The sequence below is a fragment of the Rhincodon typus genome, chromosome 4 (assembly GCF_021869965.1).
Source record: "Rhincodon typus isolate 14 chromosome 4, sRhiTyp1.1, whole genome shotgun sequence".
In the NCBI taxonomy this organism is placed as follows: Eukaryota; Metazoa; Chordata; class Chondrichthyes; order Orectolobiformes; family Rhincodontidae; genus Rhincodon; species Rhincodon typus.
Window position 1 is genome coordinate 28114070 of NC_063335.1, and position 26363 is coordinate 28140432.

At 43.9% G+C, this 26363-nt stretch overlaps 1 protein-coding gene across 1 annotated transcript in view; it reads right to left on the reverse strand.

Annotated features, from left to right (window-relative positions):
* Positions 1-26363, reverse strand: part of c4h8orf34 (chromosome 4 C8orf34 homolog) — a 200813-nt gene that overhangs the window by 19936 nt on the left and 154514 nt on the right. The window contains exons 6-7 of the mRNA XM_048595930.1: positions 23835-23992; positions 22517-22683 (exon numbers count right to left, since the gene is read on the reverse strand). Of these exons, the coding sequence (XP_048451887.1) occupies positions 22517-22683; positions 23835-23992 (325 nt within the window). The remainder of the gene's footprint in view (positions 1-22516; positions 22684-23834; positions 23993-26363) is intronic.

A 26363-nucleotide genomic window follows, 5' to 3' on the forward strand; every position in this document is an offset into this window, starting at 1 on the left:
TTGCGTGCTATACAGGCAGATCGTACCATACAAAGTGCATCAGGGTAGCTGAGCAGAGCGCAGAACACAGTGTTACAGCCACAGAGAAGGTGCAGAGAGAGATCAGAATTAACATTTGTGAGGTCCATTCAAAAGTCAAAGCTGTTCTTGAATCTATTCATATGTGTATTCAAACTTTTATATCTTCTGCCTGAAGGAAGAGGGTGGGAGGGGTCTTTGATTATGTTGGTTGCTTTCCTAAGGCAGCGGAATATAAATGGAGTTAATGGATGGAAGGCTGGTTTGTGTGATGTACTGGGTTGTGTTCACAACTTCCTGTAATTTCTTGCTGTCTTGGGAAGAGCAGTTGCCATATCACACTGTGATGCATCCAGATAGGAAGATTTCTGTAGTGCATCTATAAAAATCAGTAAGAGTCCTTGTGGACATGACAAATTTCCTTAGCTTCCTGAGGAAGTAGAGGCGTTGTTGTGCTTTCTTGACCATTGCGTCAATGTGGGTGGACCAGTACAGATTGTTGGTGATTGTCACTCCCAGGAACTTGATGCTCTTGACCATCTCCACCTCAGCACTACTGATACAAACATAAGATAGTAGGAACTGCAGATGCTGGAGAACAAGATGTAGAGCTGGATGAACACAACAGGCCGAGCAGCATCAGAGGAGCAGGAAAGTTGACGTTTTGGGCCTAGACCCTTCTTCAGAAATGGGGGCGGGGAAGGGGGATTCTGAAATAAATAGAGAGAGAGGGAGGCGGATAGAAGATGGATAAAGGAGAAGATAGGTGGAGAGGAGACAGACAGGTCAAAGAGGCGGGGATGAAGACAGTAAAGGTGAGTGTAGGTGGGCAGCTCGGGAGGGGATAGGTCAGTCCAGGGAGGACGGACAAGTCAAGGAGGCGGGATGAGGCTAGTAGGTAGGAGATGGGGTTGGGGCTTGAGGTGGGAGGAGGGGATAGGTGGGAGGATGGACAGGTTAGGGAGGCAGGGACAAGCTGGGCTGGTTTTGGGATGAGGTTGGGGGAGGGGAGATTTTGAAGCTTGTGAAGTCCACATTGCTACCATTGGGCTGCAGGGTTCCCAAGCGAAATATGAGGTGCTGTACCTGCAACCTTCGGGTGGCATCGTTGTGGCACTGCAGGAGGCCCAGGATGGACATGTCATCTAAGGAGTGGGAGGGGGAGTTGAAATGGTTCGCGACTGGGAGGTGCACTTGTTTAGTGCGAACCGAGCGTAGGTGTTCCGCAAAGCAGTCCCCAAGCCTCCGCTTTGTTTCCCCGATGTAGAGGAGACCACAACAGGAACAGCGGATACAGTATACCACATTAGCAGATGCGTAGGTGAACATCTGCTTGATTGGAAGGTCTTTTTGGGGCCTGGGATGGGGGTGAGGGAGGAGGTGTAGGGGCAGGTGTAGCACTTCCTGTGGTTGCAGGGAAAAGTGACGGATGTGGTGGGGCTGGAGGGGAGTGTGGAGTGGACAAGGGAATCATGGAGAGAGTGGTCCCTCCAGAAAGCAGATAAGGGTGGGGAGGGAAAAATGTCTTTGGTGGTGGGGTCGGATTGCAGATGGCGGAAGTGTCGGAGGATGATGCGTTGGATCCGGAGGTTGGTGGGGTGGTAAGTGAGGACGAGGGGGATTCTGTCTTAGTTGTTGTTGCGGGGAGGGGGTGTGAGGGATGAGTTGCGGGAAAAGCGGGAGACACGGTCGAGAGCATTCTCAACCACTGAGGGGGGGATGTTGCGGTCCTTGAAAAACGAGGACATCTGAGATGTTCGGGAGTGGAATGCCTCATCCTGGGAGCAGATGCGGCGGATGCAAAGGAATTGGGAATAGGGGATGGCATTTTTGCAGGAAGGTGGGTGGGATGAGGTGTCTTCTAGGTAGCTGTGGGAGTCGGTAGGCTTGAAATGGGTATCGGTTTCCAGGTGGTTGCCAGAGATGGAAACAGAGAGGTCCAGGAAGGAGAGAGAGGTATCAGAGATGGTCCAGGTGAACTTAAGGTTGGCGTGGAAGGTGTTGGTGAAGTGGATGAACTGTTCGAGCTCCTCATGGGAGCACGAGGCGGTGCCGATACAGTCATCGATGTAATGGAGGAAGAGGTGGGGTTTAGGGCCAGTGTAGCTACGGAAGAGGGATGGTTCCACATATCCTACAAAGAGGCAGGCATAGCTTGGGCCCATGCGGGTACCCATGGACACCCCCTTTGTCTGTGGGAGGAATTGAAAGAGAAGTTGTTGAGGGGGAGGACGAGTTCGGCTAAGTGGATGAGGGTGTCAGTGGAGGGGAACTGGTTGGGCCTGCAGGACAGGAAGAAGCAGAGGGCTTTTCGGAAGTTTTGGAGGAGGTGGAGGGCATGGGTGGTGTCACAGACGTAGGTGGGGAGCTGCTGGACCAAGGGAGAGAAAATGGAGTCGAGATAAGTAGAGATAAGTTCGGTGGGGCAGGAGCAGGCGGAGACAATGGATCGACCAGGGCAGTCAGGTTTGTGGATTTTGGGAAGGACATAGAAAAGGGCGGTGCAAGGTTGGGGAACGATGAGGTTGGAGGCTCTGTGTGGGAGGTCACCTGAAGTGATGAGGTTGTGGATGGTTTGGGAGATGATGTTCTGGTGGTCGGGGGTGGGGTCATGATCAAAGAGGCAGTAGGAAGTGTCAGAGAGTTGGCGCCTGGCCTCCGCGATGTAGAGGTCAGTGCGCCATACTACAACTGCGCCACCCTTGTCCGCGGGTTTTATGGTGAGGTTGGGATTGGAGCGGAGGGCTGCACGTTCTGTAGGGGAGAGTTTGGAATGGGTGAGAGGGGTGGAGAGTTTGAGGTGATCGATGTCGCGATGGCAGTTGGAGATGAAGAGGTCAAGGGAGGGTAGGAGGCCTTGGGGTGGTGTCCAGTAGGAGGGGGTGTGTTGGAGGCGAGAGAAGGGGTCAGTAGGGGGAGGGTTAGGCTCACGGTTTAAGAAGTAAGCGCGGAGGCGGAGGCGGCGGAAAAACTGTTCAATGTCCAAGCGTGAGCGGTATTCATTGATGTTTGGGTGGAGGGGGACAAAGGTGAGCCCTTTACTGATACAGACATGGGCTTGTCCTCCACTCTGCTTCTTGAAGTCAGTATCCAGCTCCTGCATTTCGCTGAAGTTGGTGGAGAGATTGTTGACTTTACAATATGCTGCTTAGCACTCACTCTCTTTCCTGTATTGTGTCTCATCGTTGTTTGAAATCCAACCTACAACAGTGGTGTCGTCAGCAAACTTGTAAATGGAGTTGGTGTGGAATTTGGTTACACAGCTGTGTGTGTATAAGGAGTATAGTAGGGGGCTAAGTACGCAGCCTTGCGGGGCACTGGTGTTGAGGATTATAATGGAGGAGGTGTTGTCACCATTCTTAGTGATTGAAGTCTGTGGGTCAGGAAGTTGAAGATCCAGTTACAGAAGCAGGAGCCAAGACCTAGGTTTCAGAGTTTGGAGATGAGTTTGTTTGGAATTATGGTGTTGAAGGCAGAGCTAAAGTCAATAAATAGGAGTTTGACGTAGGTATCCTTGTTGTCCAGATGTCCCAAGGATGAGTGTAGGGCCAGGGAGATGGTAACTGCCATGGACCTGTTGCGATGGAAGGCAAATTGTTGTGGAACAAGGCAACATGGGAGGTGGAGCTGATGTGAGCCATGACTAACCTCGCGAAGTACTTCATAATGATATTTGTCAGAGCCACCAGGCAGTAGTCATTGAGGCATGTTGCATGATTTTTCTTTGACACTGGGATAATGGTGGTCTTGTTGAAGCAGATGAGGACTTCAGATGGTAGTAATGAGAGATTGAACATATCTGCGGATACTGCCACCAGCTGGTCCGCACAGGATCTGAGTGCAAGGTTGGGGACTCCATTTGGGCAGGTTGCTTTCTGTGGGGTCCCCCTTAATAAGGTCGATCTAATGTCTACGGCAGTGACTGTGGGTAAAGGTGCACCCAAGGTGGATGGGACAGATGATATTGTTTTACTGCCCTTCTGTTCCAAGACAGCGTAGAATGCATTGAGATCATCAGATAGGGATGTACTGCTGCCCATGATTCTGTTCCACTTCGCTTTGTAGCTCGTTAAGTCATGTAAGGCTTGCCACAAACAATGGGTATCCATGTGGTTAGTCTGAGTCTCAAGCTAAAGTGTTGTCTCTTGGCGTCCCTGATGGTATCATCAACAATGATACTTCACCAAAATCATTACTTTGATTGGTTAAAATACAAGGCTCACTGCCTGTAAGGCTGGGAAAGCCAGAAACATCGAAGAAGTATTTAGATATGCACTTGCAATGCCAAGCTATACAAGGCTATGGGCCAAGTGCTGGGAAATGGGATTAGAATAGTCAGGTGGTTGTTTTTGACAAGTCTAGACTTGATGGGCTGAAGGACCATTTTCTGTGCAGTACTTCTCTATGACTCTAAGACCATTTACACTGAACAGCACTCAAAATAAAGTTAATGCTGCTCTTTCTTTCATCCAGACTCTGTACACCTGAAAGACTTCAATGATATGCACATAACCCTTCTATTGTTATTATTCTCTTAAAAATGTCCTACAACGCCTCCCAATCACTTATGTTAGGAATGCAAAATTTGATCAAATAAAAGAATTAAAATGTACCTTCAAGCACTAAGTTATTTTCTTTCATGTTAATTGAATTTGTAAATGTAACATGACTATATTCCAACCAGACCACAGGACTACACTCTCAGTAGAAAGAGACATCCAGCAGTGGTTTAACCTGAGGGTCACCATGCCTTGAGCAAGGGGAGAGGCCAAGAAGGGCCCTTCATAGTAACGTCAGCCAGAGCCAGATTTGAACCCATACTGTTAGCGTCATTCCCTATCATAGACCAGTTACTCAGCCAACTGAGCTAATTGTAGATGGAGATTGCATAGATCTCCTCAGACTGTTTATGCACAAGAGGGAAGGAGACATTCATGCAAAACATTTGAGTTTTAGCTGTAATGTCACTGGGGTTCACTCCCAACATCACCCTGCCCACCGCCACCATTACCTGAGCCCCTTGGCACCACAGAAGGTGTATCACCTGCCCGTTTACTTCCTCCCTCCTCACTATCCAAGGCCCAAGACACACCTTCTAGGTGAAGCAGTGCTTTACTTGCACTTCACTCGATCTAGTCTACTGTATTCGCTGCTCACAATGGGATCTCCTCTGCAATGGGAAGATGAAGTGCACAGTGGGTGACTGCTCTGCAGAACATTGGGTTCTGTCTGCCAAAATGACCCTGACCTTCTGGTTGTCTGCCATTTCAGTACACAACCATGTTCCCTGGCCAACACTTGTTTCTCAGGCTTGCTGCAGTGCTCCAGAGAAGAACAGCACCTAATTTTCCTCTTGGGAACTCTGCAACCTTCTGAACTCAATATCGAGTTCAATAACTTTACAGCCTGAGCACCTTCTCCCATGTCGTTACTCCAACCCCTACACACCAGGCCTTGTCATCACCTGGGCCACTACCACAAACCACCCAGTGTCAGCTACGAATGCTCCCCATTAGCAGCTCTTCATTCTCCTGGGATGACCTTTACCCATTCTTTTGTTTGGCCGAACAAAAACAGAAATTGCTGGAAAAACTCAGCAGGTCAGCAGCTGTGGAGAGAAATCAGAGTTAACGTCCAGTGACCCTTCCTCAGAACTTTGTTCGCCCAACTGTTTCTGTCTCTCTCTCTCGGCTCCATTTTCAAACGTCTTCCGGCTCCCCCCACTCCTTCTCTAGCATTTACACCAACCTTTTCTTACCTACTATCAGTTCTGAAGAAGGATCACTGGACCCGAAACATTAACCCTGCTTTCTCTCTCCACAGGTGCTGCCAGACCTGCTGAGTTTCTCCAGCAATTTCTGTTTTTGTTTCTGATTTCCAGCATCTGCGGCTCTTTGGGTTTTTTTTTGTTCAGTTGACGCTGTTCCTGGCTTTGTCACCTCTTGCAGGTGTTGCTTCACTGACTTTGATGAGGTCTTTTCAGAAATTAACTTATATGGATGAGAAGAGATACATTATAAACCAATTACTGCCGCTGCCAATGCTTATTATCCTCAAAGAACTTGGCTAGAATACTGATCCTGGCCACATGTATTTATCGTAAAACAAAGCAAACTTTTTGCTCACTGTGATTGTTCTTTTCTGTATTTTGTACAAGAGTATCATTATAAAGTGTACAGAGTGAATGGTGCTGTGCACTGTCTTCAACATTGGCAGTTCACTGTCAACACAGACAGGGATTGGACACAAGAGCAGCTCTTTAAAACAGGAATAAAACCAAAGATCTGCAGATGCTGGGGACCTGAACCAAAGCAGAAATCGTTGGGCGAAGGTTTCCGTCGGCATCTATCTACAAATCCATGTGGCTTTTGTTCAGAATTGTGGGGGACCTTGAGCCCACAGCTGTGAAATGAACTAATTTCTCTTTCTTAAAATTTCTTTTTTTTTCATTATACTTCATGGATAGCTTGTTATTCTGAACATTTTATTTATTTATTTTTCCCATTTACCACCGAGATTTTGTACTTTTGAAGGTCTGTAATGCTGAACTTTACTTTTCTACATTTCTCCAGAAGAATTTCTACCCAAGAATCTGTACCTAGATACTTTTGTACCTAAGATGGCACCGTTAAGTGGTGACTTGTAAACTCTTCACTGTACTCATGTAAGTACATGTGACAATAAAGCTAATTCACTTCAATTCTGTTCTGAGAAAGGGTCTCTCGATCCAAAACATTAATCCTGACTCCTCTCCACAGATGCTGCCAGACCTGCTGAGCTTTCCAGCAATTTCTGTTTTTGTTTCAATTCAATTCTTGTCTGGCAGCATCTAGAGAGAGAAAGCAGAGTCAACATTTCGGGTTCAGTGACACTTCTTCAGAATGGTAGAGTTTTGTCTATTTTCTCTCCACAGATGATGCTAGACCTGCTGACTTCCTCTAGCGATTTCTGTTTTCACCTGGAGCTGTTTCAATCTGGCTGAGACCCAGGAAATAAAAATGCAACTTCTTGTCCTGAGCAGAATTCAATAAGTAACCTTCCTTGCTGCTAAGGTTTACACTCATTACTGTATGAGGTTTCCTCAAACTGTATTCCAGTCTGTTACATCAGAAACGTTCATCTATATCTTTGCCTGGTTCTCAATTAACTAATGGGGATTGACATTGTTTTTCCAGCACAGAGACAGGACCTTTGACACATGGCTATAGAATGTGTACATACAATTCTTATTCATGAAAGCCCAATATCCTAGAAATCAACAAGGCAACAGATTATCAGTCATTACCAACAAGCAGTTTCCAGTCTCTGTCAAAAGACTTGTTGATACAGATTATCATATTGCCACAATACTTGTGGTATGGTGCACATTTCCAACAATTCCTCTCTTTTTCATTCAGAAGATGACAGTGCTGCTTGCAAGGCCAGTAATTATTACCCATCCTCAATTGTGCTAGAAAAGGTGGTAAGCAACTTTCTTGAACTGGTTCAATCTTTGCAAATAAAGAACTGCAGATGCTGGAAATCAGAAACAGTAATAGGAATTGCTAGGAAAACTTACCAGGTCTGGCACCATCTCTGGAGACAAAGCAGAGTTAACATTCTGGCTCCAGAAACCCGACAGAGAAGGGTCTCTGGACCCAAAATGTTAACGCTTCAATCTTTGCAGTCTAGCAATACTCACAGTGCTGAGAGGTAGACAGTTGTAGGATTTTGTCTCCCTGACAGTGAACGAATGCAATATATTTCCAATTCAGGATGTCGTGGTCCAGAGACCCTTCTCTGTTGGGTTTCTCGAGCCAGAATGTTAACTCTGCTTTGTCTCCACAGATGGTGCCAGACCTGGTGAGTTTTCCGAGCAATTCCTGTTATTGTTTCTGATTTCCAGCATCTGCAGTTCTTTATTTGCAAAGATTGAACCAGTTCAAGAAAGTTTCTTACCACCTTCTCCAGCACAATGCAATATATTTCCAATTCGGTATGCCGTGTGGCTTGGAGAGGAACTTGCAAGTGATGGTGTTCTCATGTATCTGTTGTCCTTCTCCTTCAAGGTGATGAACTTTGTGGATTCGGATGATCCTGTTGAAAGAAGCTTTGGGAGTTATACCAGTTCATTTTGCAGATAGTATATAGTGCCTGTATCAGAGGTGAAGAGAATCAATGTTGAAGGTGGTGGATAGTGCAGGATTTATACTGGATGGTGTCAAGCTTCTTGAATGTTGGAGCTGCATTCATTCAGGCAAGTGGGGAGTATTCCATCACACTCTGGACTTGTGCCTCGTAGATGTCAGACAGGCGCTGCGCGGGAGGATAGCTGGTCAGTTACCTTCCTCAGAATTCCTAATCTCTATTTGTTAAGTGACATCACATAACCTCCTCAAAGTTTCATCCCATCACCTCCCTATCTTTTGATTTGAATTGATTTATTGTTGTCACATGTGCTGAGATACAGTGAAAAGTGTTGTTTTGCGTGCCAATGGGTAAATCATACCTTATGTAAGTACATCAGGGTAAAAGAGCAGAATGCAAATTATAGTGTTACGATTACAGAGAAGGTGCAGAGAAAGATCAACTCTAATATGAGACCTCCGTTCAAAGTCTGATAACAGCAGGGAAGAAACTGCTCTTGAATTTGTTGGTACATGTTTTCAAACTTTTGTATCTTCTGCCTGATAGAAGAGACTATGACCAGGGTGGGAGGGGGCTTGGATTATATTGGCTTTTTTCCCAAGGCAGGAATGGAAGGAGGGCTGGTTTGTGAGATGGACTGGGCTACGTTCACAACTCTCTGCATTTTCTTCAGTCTTGGGCAGAGCAGTTGCCATATCAAGCTGTGATGCATCTGGGCAGGATGCTTTCTATGGTGCATCTATAAAAATTGGTAAGAGTCAATGTGGACATGCTGCATTTCCTTAGCCTCTACTTCCTCAGGAAGCTATACCAGATGTTAGATTAACTGACCTATAGCTTTCTGTCATCCACCTTCCCTGAAGATGAGCAACATTTGCCAATTTTAAATCTTATGGCACCTTTCCAGAATCTAAGAAATTTTGGAAATTGAAAGCCAATCCATCTGTTCCCTCAGCAAACACTTCATTTAAGACTCTAGCAGGAGGTCCATTAGACCCTAGGGTCTTGTCAGCTTTTAATTCTAAAAATTTCCTCAGTACCTTTCCCTGCTGATCCACAATTAATTTTAGAATGTTATTCGCATCCTCTGTGGTGAAAACAGATGCAAAGTATTTATTCAACTCATGCATCATTGATTGATTTTCCATTGTCAATTCCTGAAACTCATTCTCTAGAGGACCAACACAAACTTTACTTACTCTTTTTATCCTTTTTAAGTACCTATAAAAACTTTTATTATCCCTTTTTATAATTTTAGCTCGATTTCTCTCACATCATTTTTTCTGTCTTTATCCTTTTAGTCATTATTTGCTGTTTCTTAAAGTCTGTCCGTCTGCTGATCTGCCACTGCCCCTTATAGTCATAGAGTTATGTAGCACAGAAACAGGCCCTTCGGTCTAACTCGTCCATCTCGACCAGATATCCCAAATTAATCTAGTTCCATTTGCCAGCAGTTGGTCCATATCCGTTTAAACCCTTCCTACTCATATACCCATCCAGATGCCTTTTAAATGTTGCATTTGTACTAGCCTCCACCACTTCCTCTTGCAGCTCATTCCATACATGCACCACTCTCTGCGTGAAAAAGTTGCCCTTCAGGTCCTTTTAAAATCTTTTCCAACTCACCTTAAATCTATGCCCTCTACTTTTGGACTCTCCTACCCTGGGAAAAAGACCTTGTCTATTCACCCTATCCATGCCCCTCTTGATTTTATAAACCTCCAAAAGGTCACCCCTCAGCTTCCGATGCTTCAGAGAAAATAGCCACAGGCTATTCAGCCTCTCCCTATAGCTCAACTCCTCCAACCCTGGCGACATCCTTGTAAATCTTTTCTGAACCCTTTCAAGTTTCACAACATCCTTCCTACAACAGGGAGACCAGAACTGAATGTCTTATTCCAATAGTGGCCTCACCAATGTCCTGTATAGCCACAACATGATATTCCAACTGCTATACTCAATGCACTGACCAATGAAGGGAAGCGTGCCAAACGTCTTGTTCACCACCCTGTCTACCTGTGACTCCAATTTCAAGGAACTATGCACCTATACCTCTAGGTCTCTTTGTTCGGCTTTGTGAAGTTGCTGGCTGTTCTTTCATTTGATATCATCTCTAACGTTCTTAGTTACCCACTTGTGTCCTTCTGTTAAAATCTTTCTTTCCTACTGGAACATAGCTCTGCAATAAAGTTATGAAATATATTCTTAAATGTTTGCCATTGCATCTCTATCGGTTCATGCCTTCACCTAATTTCCAAGTTCACCTTTGTCAGCTCAATCTTCATAATCTTAAAATTGCCATTTTTAAAACTCAATTCATAGTCTTAGATGTATTATTCTCTTTCTATCTGAATTTGAAATTCAATCATGTTATGATCACTGTTACCTAAGGGTGCCTTTACTAGGAAGTCACTAACTCCTCCTATTTTACAAGTTACAAACAGATCTGGAGCAGCTTATGGTCTTGCTGGCTTTACAATGGACTGCTCCAAGGAAATGCCCCCAAAACACTATGAACTCATCTTCCAGGATAAATTAAAATCACTCATGATTATTCCAGTACTTTTCTTTTAAGCCTGCATTATTTCTTCCTGTGTGCTTTATCTCACCATATGGTTACTGTTAGTAGAGAGTCGAGGGTTAATTATATATTTTTTTTACGGACAGGGTCAGGGGCAGATTGGACTTCCATTCTTCTCAGCTTCTCTCTGTAAACATCGAGTTTTAATTTTTAAAATGCTTGGAGTATTCTCCAAACCCCCTTTTGTGATATGAATTCTTTAAAAAAATGACTCTCACAGGAAATTCTTGCTCATGTTTAAAGGAAAGGTATCAATTCAAACCTAAGGTGGTCTTCTCATCTTCACACATGCACACAATGAGACAAAAACAGAAAAGAAAACACTTTCACAACTAGGAATGGATTAAAACAAAATGTATAAAGATTATATTATGTGAATCAAAGTCCAGTGAGGGTTCCTTTACCCATGAGTGAAATGATCTGGTGATTCCAGTTATACAAATTCTTCTAAAACTTTATGACAATATAGCAAAATGCTTCCCACAGACTTCCCAAAGGAAAATATAGGATTCTTTCTGGAAGTCAGGTTTGAGAGAGACTTGGACTTAAAGCAGGTTTAGCTATTAGCCTAGCGTACTGTTTGCTGTCCTCTGTTCTGGTGTTAAAAGCAGATTCAGATTTGAGGCAGGCTTAGTGTGAGCCTGACATTGGCTATGATGTTACCAGCATGTTAGATTCTTAACAGACTGAGACAAGACCTCAGAAATGGATAATTAGAAATGTTTCAAAAACTAAAAGGAATTTTGTTTGTGACTGCTTGAACTTGCCAGTTAGATTCTCTTTCTCTCTCTCTGCTCAAACACATTTTGCTGACCTTCGGAAGTAGATGGGGCTATTAACACCTTCTCAAGTATAACAAGTGTGGTCATGTACCCAGCAGCAGAAATAGCTATGAAGCTGGTTAAGAGCTACAATCAAGCATACTGGGAACTTTGGTCAAGCTAGTTTAAACTTTGACCTCAGTTAAAACTGCAGCCAGGACCTGTTGTGACCTGTCCTGTAAGCTGTGACTTTCAGGTTCCTGTCTTGACCAAATAAAGGAGGTTTTATGGTGGTCCACTCAACATACTGGTACCATATTATCTTATATGGAGCATGGAATGTGGTTATTTATGACTTGGTGTAAACATTTCAGAATTGTTTACTAGTAAACTCCATTGGCTGGGATTGAACAGTCTGTTCAGGTCTGGTCAATTCATTGGCTGAGTGCCAGAGAAGTTTCTGGCAGAATGAGTACATTTGGGGATAAAAACTAGCAGCACAAAGAATTTCTCAGGAGTGACCAGAGACCAATATTTGAGAAAGATGTGCCCTGATGTTATCTTCAGGGAAGACAAAGAACTACAAGGCAAGATCTATGCTGAGAGCAAAGTTGCCATTTCATTCAAATTGAGGTTGTAATTGCTTCAAGCCAAAAACTTATCAAGTTAGAGTTAGGGTTAAACATGAACTAAGTTAAAGTAAGGTTAGGTTAAGTTAAAGGAAGTGAGTTAAAGTCGAAGTTAAGTTAGACGAAGAGGTAAATGTTGCAACAATAGATGTTTTATATTGAGTATTACTACTTAATAGACTAAATAAAGAAGGAGGAACACAGCAGGCCAGGCAGCATCAGAGGAACAGGAAAGCAGATGATTCAGGTCAGGGCCTTTTCTGAAGAAGGGTTCTGACCCGAAACATCAGCTTTCCTGCTCCTCTGATGCTACCTGGTCTGCTGTGTTCCTCCAGCTCCACACTGTTATTTCTGACTCCAGCATCTGTAGTTCTTGCTATCTCTCTAAATAAAGAAGGGTTTGTTTAATTAAAGTCTGAATAAACTTCCTGTCATATAAGGGACAAATACCGGGGTAAAAGGCTTGTTTAATCCTTTCGGGTAACACAAGGTTTCAAAATGTCTCACTTGTTGTTAGTTCAAGGTCGGCGACAGGAGATCTGTGCTTTCACTGTTTCCCTGTGTTTACAGTGACCACACTATTATAGACACAGCATTTCACAATACATTGTTTAGCTCTGTCTTCTGGAACTTCTACAACTGTAGACAACTTGTTGATTGTGTTATCTGTTGTGGCTACTTTAGTCCAACAAAGTCATTTTTAAAATTGAATAAGAAATTATAGTTATTTCAAACAACTTATGATCTTTCATCTTTTGACGACATGACATCTTTGATCTTAAGAATGGCATATGTAAACTAAACAATGTCATAATGACCTCAAATCATAAAGTTTTGAAGAATAAGATGATTTGGCTAATTATTTAAAAGGAACCTTTTATATACAGAGGATATGAAATTGCATAAAACGCGTGATCCTAAGTACGTGCCACGGATAGGGGCAATTATAAATCTTGCGTCAGAAATCTCTGCCAATAGATAAGCTGCTCTAAAGAAACACAGAAAAAGATCAGATCCATAGAAACAAAGGAAAGACCACTCATTACTCTAAAGAACATGAATAAAGGGGCACTAGATCAATCTCTTTGCTCAGAGAGTTTTTGGAATTCCTTGCCACAGAGAGCTGTGGGGGCAGAGTCTTTGTGAATATTTAAGGCTCAAATAGATAGATTCTTGATCAGTAGAGGAATCAAAAATTACGGGGAAAGGGAAGAAAACTGGATGTGAGGAATGTCGAAACAGCCATGATCCTATTGAATGGCAGAGCAGGCTTGAGGGGCTGAATGGCCTCCTCCTGTTCCTATTTCTTATGGTCTTATTTCTGTTGAGCCATTTTTAAACATGAATTGTCAATGTACAACCTGCCTTTTCCATTAAAATAAGTAAAGCATGTGTGCTGTGCATCACTGTCAAGACCTATTAAGGAACACAGTATTAAGGAATCATGTCTATCCTCAGTTCCATTTCTTTACATTATTCCAGTCAAATCTTTTGTAATTTGAACACTTTCTACAGCCGAGAACCACAGCACACTCTCCAGAATAATTGTACACAAGGCTGACAACTAAGAGCCCCTTCCCGTGGGATTGCCAATCAATTAGAGACAGCAGGACGGTTCCAGAGATGGGAAGTGGATCCCAAGCCGTGTTTTCTGTCATGTCACGGTAAGAGTTGATGGACAAGCTGGAGCAGCACAGAGACGGTGAAGCAACCTGATAAAGAGAGAAGCTGCAACTGCATTTAGTCCCAGCACCATTAGAAACATCAGTCTTCAGCCTCTTCTGGCAGGCTCTCTGACATGCGAATGCATCGATCACCAGCTCTCATCAGGAAACAATAGAAAAGACTTGAAATCTCACACAATTCAATCTTTCTGCTGTCCAGCTGCCTCTTTGGATTTGCTTGTTTGCTGACACAACAGGGAACCTGTGTAACACTGGCAAAATTGACTTATGCAGGGAAGAGTTGATCTCTGAACCACCTTAATTGGCTTCCTGCAGCAGGCAAAGGCTTGATGCTGGGTATGGTGGGAACATATCAGCAAACAAGCATGACACATTTTCTCTGGACTGCCTTGAAACCAGTAGCTCCCTTACCCATTATAACAATCATTGATTTTAAGCAACGGGTGACCTACATTAACAAGCTCAATATTTGCATGAAGACAATTTTATCTATCAAACAGCTGCATGTGCTTTGTAGGTTAGGATTGGTCCTGAAACAGTGTTACATTGGTGAATCTTCACTGTCATCAGCTCAGCAAGGCTTGAGTTCATTATGCTTAGAAATGTCATTTGCTGTTTGAGAGTTCTGTATTTGCAACCCATGGCGTTCAGTTGCAGTATTAGAGTCCCAAGTTAAATGATATACAATATGGGTTCCTTCCACATTATATATGGAACATTGTTTTTATCCACTCATCGGACATGAGCCAGCATTTTTTGCTTGTCTCTGGTTGCCCTTGAGACGATAGTGGTGAGCTGCCTTCTTGAACCGCTGCATTCTATTTCATGTAAATACATCCACAACGTTGAATGGAATTACACATGACACAATCCTCTGAAATTCCACTCAGAACCAATGTTCTTTTAAAGTAATCTGCCACCCACTCTTGGCTTCAGGTTCCATAAGGAAAGAGCTCAAATTATCGTCAATTTCAGTAATTTCAGACAGATCACACAATCTCACCCCCCCTACTCCACTCCTACTTCTACACTCCATTGAGTTTAGCTAGTGTGCTAGCATCCCCTCCTACGATGACAGTGATTTCTTGATGCAGCTACCCAGAGCACCGACAGAAATTTTCCCCTCTTTAGAAAAGAGCTCCAATGCTGGCTCCATCTCAGGCTCCATTGCCTTGAGGACTCAGGACAATAATAAATGATGTTTCCCAACATCCGAGTGAATCTTCTTTGCCTGGGCCAGCTGCCCAGAGAATCGCTTTATTATTAACCATACCAAAAGCCTCAAAGGTTGCTTTCCAGCAGCAGGAAATGCAGTCCCTGTGTTTCATATGTTGATCATTACAGAGCTGCAATGGATTTTTATCAGTGTCTACACAGAGATTAGTTTAATCTTCACTAAACCCCAATGGCATTCTAAAATAGTAATTAACCTATAAATAAATGTAAACTGAATAAATTCCTGACAAACATGCCTATTCACTTCTGTTAGAATTTTTTTTGAAATGCCTAAGATGAAATTCCAGTAATAAAATGTCTTAAAGTATCTTTAATCAGCCTTTTATCTGGATATTGAAATCATCAGTAGCAATGTTATCCATACACCAAGTGACTTGACCAATGAAAAAATTCTGGTTCAAGTAAACCTCCTGAATGTTGTATCTCTGTTATTTAATGGCTATAATAACGCCTTAAGTTACTACACTATTGCTAAAAGTAATTCTGACTTTGGTACCATCATTACTAACTAAATAAGAAGGGACTGCTATCTGAAAGTATACCAAGAGCTGTTCCATGAAGTAGAAAAGTAAGTTTACTTCAGTGCAAATCTCCAACTTAAGAAGCCAAAAGGTAGTCTTACTTTCTTTTTATTTAGAGTTTGAAACCTATTGAGCTAGAAGCTCCCTACCTCCTTCATAAAAACATAAAAGACAAAGTTTCAGCCTGCTTCCTGGCATAAAAGTTAAAGATACAGCAGTCAAAATTCATAGAATGTGTAAGCAGGCCATTTGGCCCATCAAGTCCACACCGATCCTCCAAAGAGCATTCCACCTGGACTCACGCCCCTACCCCATCCCTGTAACCCTGCATTTACCATAGCCAATCCACCGAACCCTGCATATCCTTGGACATTATGGGGCAATTTAGCCTGGCCAATCCACATAAGCTGCACATCTTTTGGCTGTGAGAGGAAACTGAAACACCTAGAGGAAACGCACGCAGACACGGGGAGAATGTGCAAACTACACACAGACAGTCACCGAGTCTGGAATTAAATCCGTGCGCTGTGAGACAGCAGTGCTAACCAATGTGCTGCCAATGAGCCAACGTGCTGCCCTAAATTCTTACAAGTTTTCAAGTAAAATCAACAACAAAAAACAAAAATTGCTGGAGAGACTCAGCAGATATGGCAGCATCTGTAGAGACAAAGCAGAGTTTCGAGTCCAGTTACTGTTCTTCAATACTGGACGTTAACATTAACTCTGCTTTCTCTCTCCACAGATGCTGCCAGACCTGCTGAGTTTCTCCTGCAATTTCTGTTTTTGTTTCAGATTTCCAGCACCCACTGTTCTTTGTTTTATTCAAACAATTGAAAAGGTTCTACAAGCTTAAAACAAACATTGACGTTCAAAGGATACTGTCATTTTGACTGTACGGCCTTCCTGTACAGAATATACTGTATTAAGCACTCAAATAAAAAGATTTAAAACCTAAAAATTCTGGTGTGACACTTTCATTGGGTATAAATTCCTTCAAGTGGCTGAAACCTGCTACTACAGACATTCATCTTTTAAAGAAACACTCAGCAAAATTTCTTAAAGTGGACACAATTGTGGAAAATAAAGTAAAATAGAATCAAAAGAAGGAAAAATACAAGAATAAGGGGCAAAAGGTTTAGAGTAGAAGTGAGGAAAATCTTTTTCTCACCCAGAGGGTGATGAGAATCTGAGACTCAACACTTGCAAGGGTAGTAGAGGCAGAAACACTCATCATATTGAAGAAGTATTTAGATGTGCACTTGCGATGTCAAAGCTATCAGCCAAGTGCTGGAAAGTGGGATTAGAATAGTTAGGTGGTTGTTTTTTTTGAGTGGCACAGGCTCAATGGGCTGAAGGGCGTTTTTCTACACTGTACGTCTCTTTGACTTTATGAGAGCACTGAATCAAATAAAAGAAAGGAATAAATAAGTCCTTCACTCTGCTGCAATGAATCAAAATGCCACAGACTTTCAACATAAGAATGGAAGATAAACATTTGACCATGGATTGGGCAGTGAGCGACACCTTCACTGAATTACAGCTATTTAGACAGCTTTTGACAGATTAAATAATCAATAACAGATCTTGGTGGCTATAGTATTGTCTGCACCTAAAGTTTGTAGCTGATGTTGGCCTGCCACAATAGCTTCATGCTGGCTCCGATTTCAAACAAAAAGTCAATGGTATGGCCCTTTGCCTTGTCCAAAAGATCTTTCTGGATGGTGTTGATCACGATAGAGGTAATGACCAACTCAATTAACCTCCCCAAATTCTTCTTCAGAAAGATCATGCCCATGTCCCTTTCTGTGGCATCGGGCGATAAGGTCTTCAATAGACTCTTGGCGTTTTTGTCATTATGATGCAAGCTGGCATTCATTTGTCTGAAAATTGGTTCTTACCTTGAGCTAGTCCTTAGGTACTCTCCAGATCATCTCTGGGTCTTTTTAATCATCTTCAGAAGCCAGGCTACAGATGTTAAAGAGATGTCCACCCCTCAGGATAAAGAGGAATTGGCAATATTGCCTCGGATTTTTCAACTTCCTGTCATCATATATTCCTAACTTTGGAGAAAAGACATTCCTGCTGAGAGAGTTGCTCAATACAATGTCCCCTATGTAGGACAAGACAATCACCAATGTGTCTTTGCTTTCCTCAAGCGACCTCTATTGACAAAATTTTGCATATTGCAAAACTGCAACCACAGAAAAGACATGAACCTGGAAGTAGAAGCATTGCAAAAGTCTCAGGTGCCTACATTTTACAAGTCAAAAAAAACCTACTGTGTTTTCTCAAAGGCTCTATCATCTGCACAAGTTAGCTGTTTCACTGCAGAGTGTGATACTTAGCTCTGGTATTGACAACATGCAATTACACACCTACTTATTCAGCAAGAAATTCACAGTTGACTTGGACCATAAGGTCCTAGAAATGATCTGCCATAAACTACTAACAAATGCATTGCCAGGATTACAGTGTTAACAGGGAAGGATATGACTTTAAAATCAGATTCAAGCCAGATACCAGGATGATTGTATCTAATGGACAGACCAGAATAGCCCTCCTGCTCTAGATGTGGATCTCTAGACTGTGAAATTGAAGATGTTCTCAAGACAGATCCGATAAATATTGGTCAGAGTCAGTATGAACACTTAAAATCAGCAACTGCTAAAGGTTAGCAACATCAATAGTTGCAAAAGACTATTATGCCTGATGGCAACAAGGAAGTTCCAGTGAACTTGTACACATTTTGGCTGTACAGCGATGAACTCGGTGTATCACAGCAACTCATTTGCAAGGGCAAACATTCCTAGTACCAAAAAGACTACACCAAGATATCTTGTCCACGTTACATCAACGACACAAGACTAACTTGTAAATCCAACGACTTGTCAGGGATGAGTTTGGATATCTGGTGACACGTGAATGACTGTGGGGCAGCAGAGGTAACCTCTACATTCATACGGTTTTCCCTCAATTGTTTGGACAAAAGAAGCAATGAACTTACTCATGGTGAATGTAGAAAATTACATCCTTGTAAAAGATTACTTCTCCAAATTTCCCATTGCTTGATAGTTTAGCAACATATTTGCAACCATCACTGAAACAACAATCGCTACTTTCAGCTTATTCTGTGTACCAGAGTGAATAGTATCTGTCAATGGATCACAGTTCACAAGACAAATGTGACCCATTTAATCATTCCGCTACACACATCTAGAAAAACTACGGCTATGTACCATCAAATCCAAGCTCATCAAATGTTGAGCGACAACAATTTTACATTACATTGCTATATTTTCATGCAATACCAATGGAGAAGGAACTACCATCCCCAGCAGAATTTATGTTCAGAAGGCAAGTGGAAACAATTCTGCCGAGAAAGCAATTGCAAATTATTTCAACGCACAAGATATTCCTCTTCAATGCCAAAGGAGAACAAAAGACACATGTGACCTTTGAACAGGTACGGAACTACCACAACTACGCACTGGGCAGACAGCACAAGTCACAAAGATTGGGACACCAGTGAAGGATTCAAAGTCGGGCAATCAGCCCAGGTCATGTGAGATAGTTGCCAATCACGGAGCTACATTGCCAAGGAAGAGAAGACAGCTCAGGCCAATGTATGTGACACCAATTATGGGCGATGAGAGTGAGGAAGAAAGCTCCGAAGCTGATTGTGTGATGAAAGTAAGTGACAGCAACCAGCAACAAAAGAACTAAATTGTTAGCCAAGTGCCGCTGAGAATAAGACACATCTCTCCAGCAGAATGTAAAATCACCAGATCAGGATGAGTTGTCAAACGCCCAACATGTTATATGAACATTTAAATTGTTAGTCCTGTTAACTTAGTTTTTACATGCCTGTATAATTGTTGAATTGACAGTGCAAGCTTAGGTACAATGATGTATACCTGTTTGGGATTTCTTTGCATAAAGGGGATGTTACAGCAGAAGGGCCTTGGCCTTGCACAATAACCCTGATAAAGCGCTTGCTTGGCTTAGAAGGCTTGGCTTTGCACTGCAGCAGCTAGGGATGGGCAATGAGATGCTGGCTATAATGGCTAACAGCCAGACAAGAACAAGGCTGACAGGCAATAGTGAGACAAGGAATATTGAATCTTGAGCAAAGACGACATTGTTTGAGCTCTACTTCTCTCTCTCCTGTTCTCGTGGAGTGCAACTCATCAACCCTGGCAATGAATTGATGGACAGATTGTTGTAATACCTTGGAAAACCACTGAAAAGGTATAATGGCAGAATCATAGAATCTCTGCAGTGTGGAAGCAGGCCATTTGGTCCATCAAATCCACAGCAACCCTCCAAAGAGCATCCCACTCAGACCCACGCCATCCCTGTAACCCCACATTTCCCATGGCTAACCCACCCAGCCTGTACATCCCTAGACACTATGGGCAATTTACCATGGCCAGTCCACCTAACCTGCACATCTTTGGACTGTGGGAGGAAACCCACACAGACATGAGGAGAACGTGCAAACCCCACACAGAAAGTCGCCGCAGTGTGAAATCGAACCTGGGTCCCTGGTGCTGTGAGGCAGCAGTGCTAACCACCGAGTCACCCTGCTGCCCAAAATCTGAGGCTTATTGACAGCAGATTGAACTTGCATGAGAGCATTCTGAGCTCTTGTGATCGAGATGTCTGCTGGCTTTAAATGGTGCAGGCCTGAAGATATGCTCACCTGTCACCATTTTGCAATCCCTGTCTAGGCATGTAACCATTCAGCACTACGTCCTATGCTCAATGCACAGCTCAATCTCGAACGAACAGGTCGCCCAAAGTGTATGCACTCTGAGCATTTGAAACAATGAACATGGCATCAAGTACCATAATCCTGCCTCCAGGTCGTATTGAATTTTGTGACCTTTACCTCGATTCTATGGACTGTTCAATTTTATTCAATGCAGCAATTTATATACCATCTTGATTGAGGCTTTTAAAGAAATAGAACAAGATGAGCTACAAACACTGAGGAAAAAGTCAGAACAGGGAAGTTAAACTGTGTATCCAACAAGTGTTAAACGTTATCTCTGATTTTCTCTTCACAGATGCTGCCAGACCTGCTGAGTTTTTCTAACAACTTCTGTTTTTGTTCCTGATTCACAGCGTCTGCAGTTCTTTTCGTTTTTAATTTGTTAATCCAGAGACCCAGGTAATGTTCTGGGGACCCGGGTATGAATCTTATCACAGCATTTGATAAAGATCTGGAATTAGGAGTCTGATGATAGCCATGAATCCAATGCCAATTTTACACAATGAAATGTTTTGTGGGTAAAGTATCTTGCATTCAACTGTGCACAGCACCTTTGATGTCTTCATATAGCTAATTTTGAATGCCTTGATGCTGCTATCCCTTTAAGGTGCTGTCTCCTAATGTAGCTGCCAGCTGTATTCAACATGCACCCTGTGTGGGCAATGCCTGCCTACTGGAGTCATGATGTGGAGGTGCCAATTTTGGACTGCGGAGGACAAGGTCAGGAATCATACAATATCGGGTTATAGTCCAACAAGCTTGTGCTTTCAAATAAACCTGTTGGACTGTAACCTGGTGTCGTTGGCTTCTGACCTTGTCCCGTCTTGGAGTGGCATGGCACTATGAACTGGCATCCCCATTTCAGAGTAGCCTTGAGCATGTAATGCAGTTGCAGCATGGCGATGGAAACCTGGACTTACCGGGGCATCAGGTTCCCAATTGCATTTTGAAAATCTGACCCATTGTCCCTGCAGTCTGACAAACTTCATATCACTTTTCTTTGCAGTTTTTATCTTTTTCAAATAGCAGACAAAAAAAAATAGAGTGGGAGTTCAGCATTTAAAATTCTAATTGCAGTAGCTAAAAATACTTCCAGTCCAAACTGTTCACAAACAACTTCAAAATGCAAACCAACAAAACCAACACTCAAAATATCACCAACAGAATATCTAACACAGTTAGAAAGTAAACTGCCCAATTTGGAGCCTCTCTCAAAATGGCCCTTTTTAAATGCTGGCTTCCTTTTAAACCCAGAAGAACATGGAATGTCAATGAGCTGTGAATGTTTGTTTAGTTTCAAGGTTCACATGGGAAATTAAACATGTGGAAAGGTACTTTAAAATTTTTCGCATAAATGCTAGGCATGGAGAAACATTCTGCTAATTGTGGTACTTGCACATGAATTACAGGAGTTGTTAACCAGCTCTTCCTGTCAATTTGAATCACTTTCCTCTCTGCTTTACTTTACCAAGGCTCTTAAACGTGTCCCCTTTCTGCAAGATTTCTGATGAAAACACCTTCATCAAAAATGTTGATCTGTATTTTTCAATTCCCAATGCAGGCAAAATGTTTTGAATTTCTTGTAAACTCTGAAGTAATCCGAAGCCATAGATGATACACAGAAGGCTGTAATGAGGATGGGTTGCACCATACTGCATGGATTCATGCTGGGATGAAATTGGGTTTTTAAAGAGGAGTAAGAATGTGGTACCTGTGGAGCATACACCTCACCTTTTTAGAGTCAATTACATGGGATACTTAGGGGAGGCAATGGCCTAGTGGTATCATCAGTAGACTATTTACCCAGAGACCCAGGTAATGTTCTGGGGGCCCAGCTTCGAATCTTGTCATGGTAGAATTTGAATTCAATAAAAATCAGGGGATTAGGAGTCTAACGACGACCATGAAACCATTTCCGATTGTCACGTTAAACCTATCTGTTTCACTAATGCCCTTTAGGAAAGGAAATCTCCTGTCTTTACCTGGTCTGACCTCCATGTAAGTCCAGACCCACAGCAAGGTGGTTGACTCTTAACCACCCTCTGGGTAATTATGGATAGGTAATAAGTCTGGGCCTGGCCAGAAACATCCATGGCCCAAGAATGAATGGAAAAAAATACATTGAATAAAATCTGAATTTTGATGCTTGTGATTGCATTCCTATGTCACCATTCAGTGCCTTACCCAGCAATTCCATGGCATCGTCCTCATCCTCAATGTCTTCATCTGCCACAGATGGCGCTGTGCTGTGCACAAAATGAAAGGATTCCTGGGACAGCATTGCAGCCAGGAGTTTCTTGTGCTGCTGCTGTTGTTCTCTCAAACCTTTACTCTTCTGCTCAAGTCTAGGGCTGCAAGAACATTTTAAAATAGCTTGTTAAATTTGAATAATCGAGCAAAACCCCTGTCACAGATAATCCAAATCACCCGCCTCACAAGAATCACTTTTTAAAATTCTGAATTATTTGAATGAACGTGTGAGAATGATTTAGTGCCCATTCAAATTGAATAGAGACACAGGGCTTCTCTTGAACCTGTGCACATTTCCCATATCTCCAGATGTCTGCCTAGCTAATTCTGACATTGTTTAGCACCAAGCTCCCTGGGGATATGCCAAATCGAGACATCGAGTGTCAGGAAGTGGGAGAACACTGAGCATACCTCACTATCCTTGCATCTGAAGCCTCCCTTCCCTCTCCGCTTGTCAGAGACATCCTCCAATCCTACCCCCAGTCCCCAGGAAACTCCAAAGAAACCCAGCCCCCACACCGCTTCTCTTTCTAGGATCCCATGATTATCTCTGAATGACTCCCTGTGGTACCAGCTGGTAATGGGAAGCTAAATTCCAGGCAATGTCCAAAGCCTGCCAGGTAGATGCCTGTTCAGTTTTTGAGGTGCACTTCTTCATTTTAAACCCTCCTCCACCACTGAAGGGTTGGTGGTTTCTCATTGATTTGCCAACCAATGGGCAATGCCCACAATGGGCATGGTAAAACCAGCTTTTTGGTAGTCTTTAAAATGTCAACATGGAGACAACATTCCAAGTGAAAACATATTAAACAGAATAAAGTTTTGAACAAAATTTGAACTTTTGAGTGATTGCTCGTAACATTGGATTGACGAGGAGGCTAGAAACTCAGGACGGGAGCAGGGACAGGAATCAGTAACCTCAATACCGCTCCAGCCCCTTCCCACCAGCCCCATCGCCTCTGACCCCTGAACCCAGCACTGTAGCCACAGGTTATCGGGCACTGACGTAACCTCCTGCCCATGAATCGAAGTTTGAGAGCATTCTGTTCCAGCATACATTTGCAGAACACATCAACACTGATCAAGACCTCCTCAAGAGAAGCACGCATAGACTTGTTGTGTAAGGTCCTGGCTCGAAAGGGTTACTGGTTGAGTAGTGCTATGCTGTACCCAGTCAGATGATGTCACACAGCCTCCAGGCGAAGAATCACTTGCACAGTTTCCTAACAGAGACACTCATACCCATGTTTACCTGACTGGGATCGGGCTGTCTTCATTTGCATCTTGAATTCTGGGTACTGGAGGTTGCAACATCTCTGCAGCCAATGGATCGGCATCAGTTTCCTCACGACCAACCCACTCTCCAACCACTTTAGGTCTGACAAGTGATGAACTATAAGCCCGTAGATCCTTAAACAAAAGGATTCAAATGTTATACTGTCAATGGCAGAACCCTTTGTAGCATCAGCATACAGAAGGATCTAGGCATACAGTCCAGAGTTCCCTGAACGTGGCAACACAAGTGGATAAGATGGTTAAGAACGCATATGCCATGCTTACCTTTACTGGTCGGGGCATAGTGCGTAAAAATTGGCAAATCATACAGTTACTCTGTCAACTTTAGTTAGGCCAGATTTGGAATATTGCATACAAAGGGTTGTGAACACAGCCCAATCCATCACGCAAACCAGTCTTCCTTCCGTTGACTCCATCTATACTTCCTGCTACCTTGGGAAAGCAACCAACATAAACAAAGACCCCTCACAGCCTGGTTATACTCTCTTCCACCCTCTTCTGTCAGGCAGAAGATGTAAAAGCTTGAATACACATACAAATAGATTCAAGAACAGCTTCTTCCCTGCTATTATCAGACTTTTGAATGGACCTCTCAAACGTTAATGTACATCTCTCTCTGCACGTTCTCTGCGGCTGTGACACTATGTTCTGCACTGCGTTCTGCTACCCTGATGCACTTTGTATGGTACGATCTGCTTGTCTAGCACACAAAACAACACTTTTCACTGTAGATAACAAGGTGTAGAGCTGGATGAACACAGCAGGCCAAGCATCAAAAGAGGAGCAGGAAGGCTGACGTTTCGGGTCTGAACCCTTCTGAAGAAATGGGGGAGGGGAAGGAGGTTCTGAAATAAATAGGGAGAGAGGGGGAGGCAGATGGAAAATGGATAAAGGAGAAGATAGGTGGAGAGGAGACAGACAGGTCAAAGAGGCGGGGGTGGAGCCAGTAAAGGTGAGTGTAGGTGGGGAGTTAGGGAGGGGATAGGTCAGTCCAGGGAGGACAGACAGGTCAAGGGGGCGGGATGAGGCTAGTAGGTAGGAGATGGGGGTGTGGCTTGAGGTGGGAGGAGGGGATAGGTGGGAGGAAGGACAGGTTAGGGAGGCGGGGACAAGCTAGGCTGGTTTTGGGATGAGGTTGGGGGAGGGGAGACTTTGAAGCTTGTGAAGTCCACGTTGATACCATTTGGCTGCAGGGTTCCCAAGCGAAATATGAGGTGCTGTTCCTGCAACCTTCGGGTGGCATCATTGTGCCACTGCAGGAGGCCTAGGATGGACATGTCGTCTAAGGAATGGGAGGGGGAGTTGAAATGGTTCGTGACTGGGAGGTGCAGTTGTTTGTTGCGAACCGAGTGTAGGTGTTCCGCAAAGCGGTCCCCAAGCCTCCGCTTTGTTTCCCGATGTAGAGGAGGCCACAACGGGAACAGCGGATGCAGTATACCACATTAGCAGATGTGCAGGCGAACATCTGCTTGATGTGGAAAGTCTTCTTGGGGCCTGGGATGGGGGTGAGGGAGGAGATGTAGGGGCAGGTGTAGCACTTCCTGTGGTTGCAGGGAAAAGTGCCGGGTGTGGTGGGGCTGGAGGGGAGTGTGGAGTGGACAAGGGAGTCGCGGAGAGAGTGGTCTCTCCGGAAAGCAGATAAGGATGGGGAGGGAAAAATGTCTTTGGTGGTGGGGTCGGATTGCAGATGGCGGAAGTGTCGGAGAATGATGCGTTGGATCCGGAGGTTGGTGGGGTGGTACGTGAGGACGAGGGGGATTCTGTTTTGGTTGTTATTGCGGGGAGGGGGGTGTGAGGGATGAGTTGCGGGAGACACGGTTGAGGGGGTTCTCGACCATTGAGGGGGGGAAGTTGCGGTCCTTGAAAACGAGGACATCTGAGATGTTCGGGAGTGGAATGCCTCATCCTGGGAGCAGATGCAGCGGAGGCAAAGGAATTGGGAATAGGGGATTTTTTCAGGAAGGTGGGTGGGAGGAGGTAGGTAGCTGTGGGAGTCGGTAGGCTTGAAATGGATATCGGTTTCCAGGTGGTTGCCAGAGATGGAAACAGAGAAGTCCAGGAAGGAGAGGGAGGTATCAAAGATGGTCCAGGTGAACTTAAGGTTGGGGTGGAAGGTGTTGGTGAAGTGGATGAACTGTTCGAGCTCCTCGTGGGAGCATGAGCCGGCGCCGATACAGTCATCGATGTAACGGAGGAAGAGGTGGGGTTCAGGGCCTGTGTAGCTACAGAGGAGGGATTGTTCCACGTAACCTACAAAGAGGCAGGCATAGCTTGGGCCCATGCGGGTACCCATGGACACCCCCTTTGTTTCTAGCAAGTGGGAGGAATTGAAAGAGAAGTTGTTAAGGGTGAGGACGAGTTCGCCTAAGCGGATGAGGGTGTCAGTGGAGGGGGACTGGTTGGGCCTGTGGGACAGGAAGAAGCAGAGGGCCTTTAGGCCATCTGCATGGAGAATGCAGGTGTATAGGGACTGGACGTCCATGGT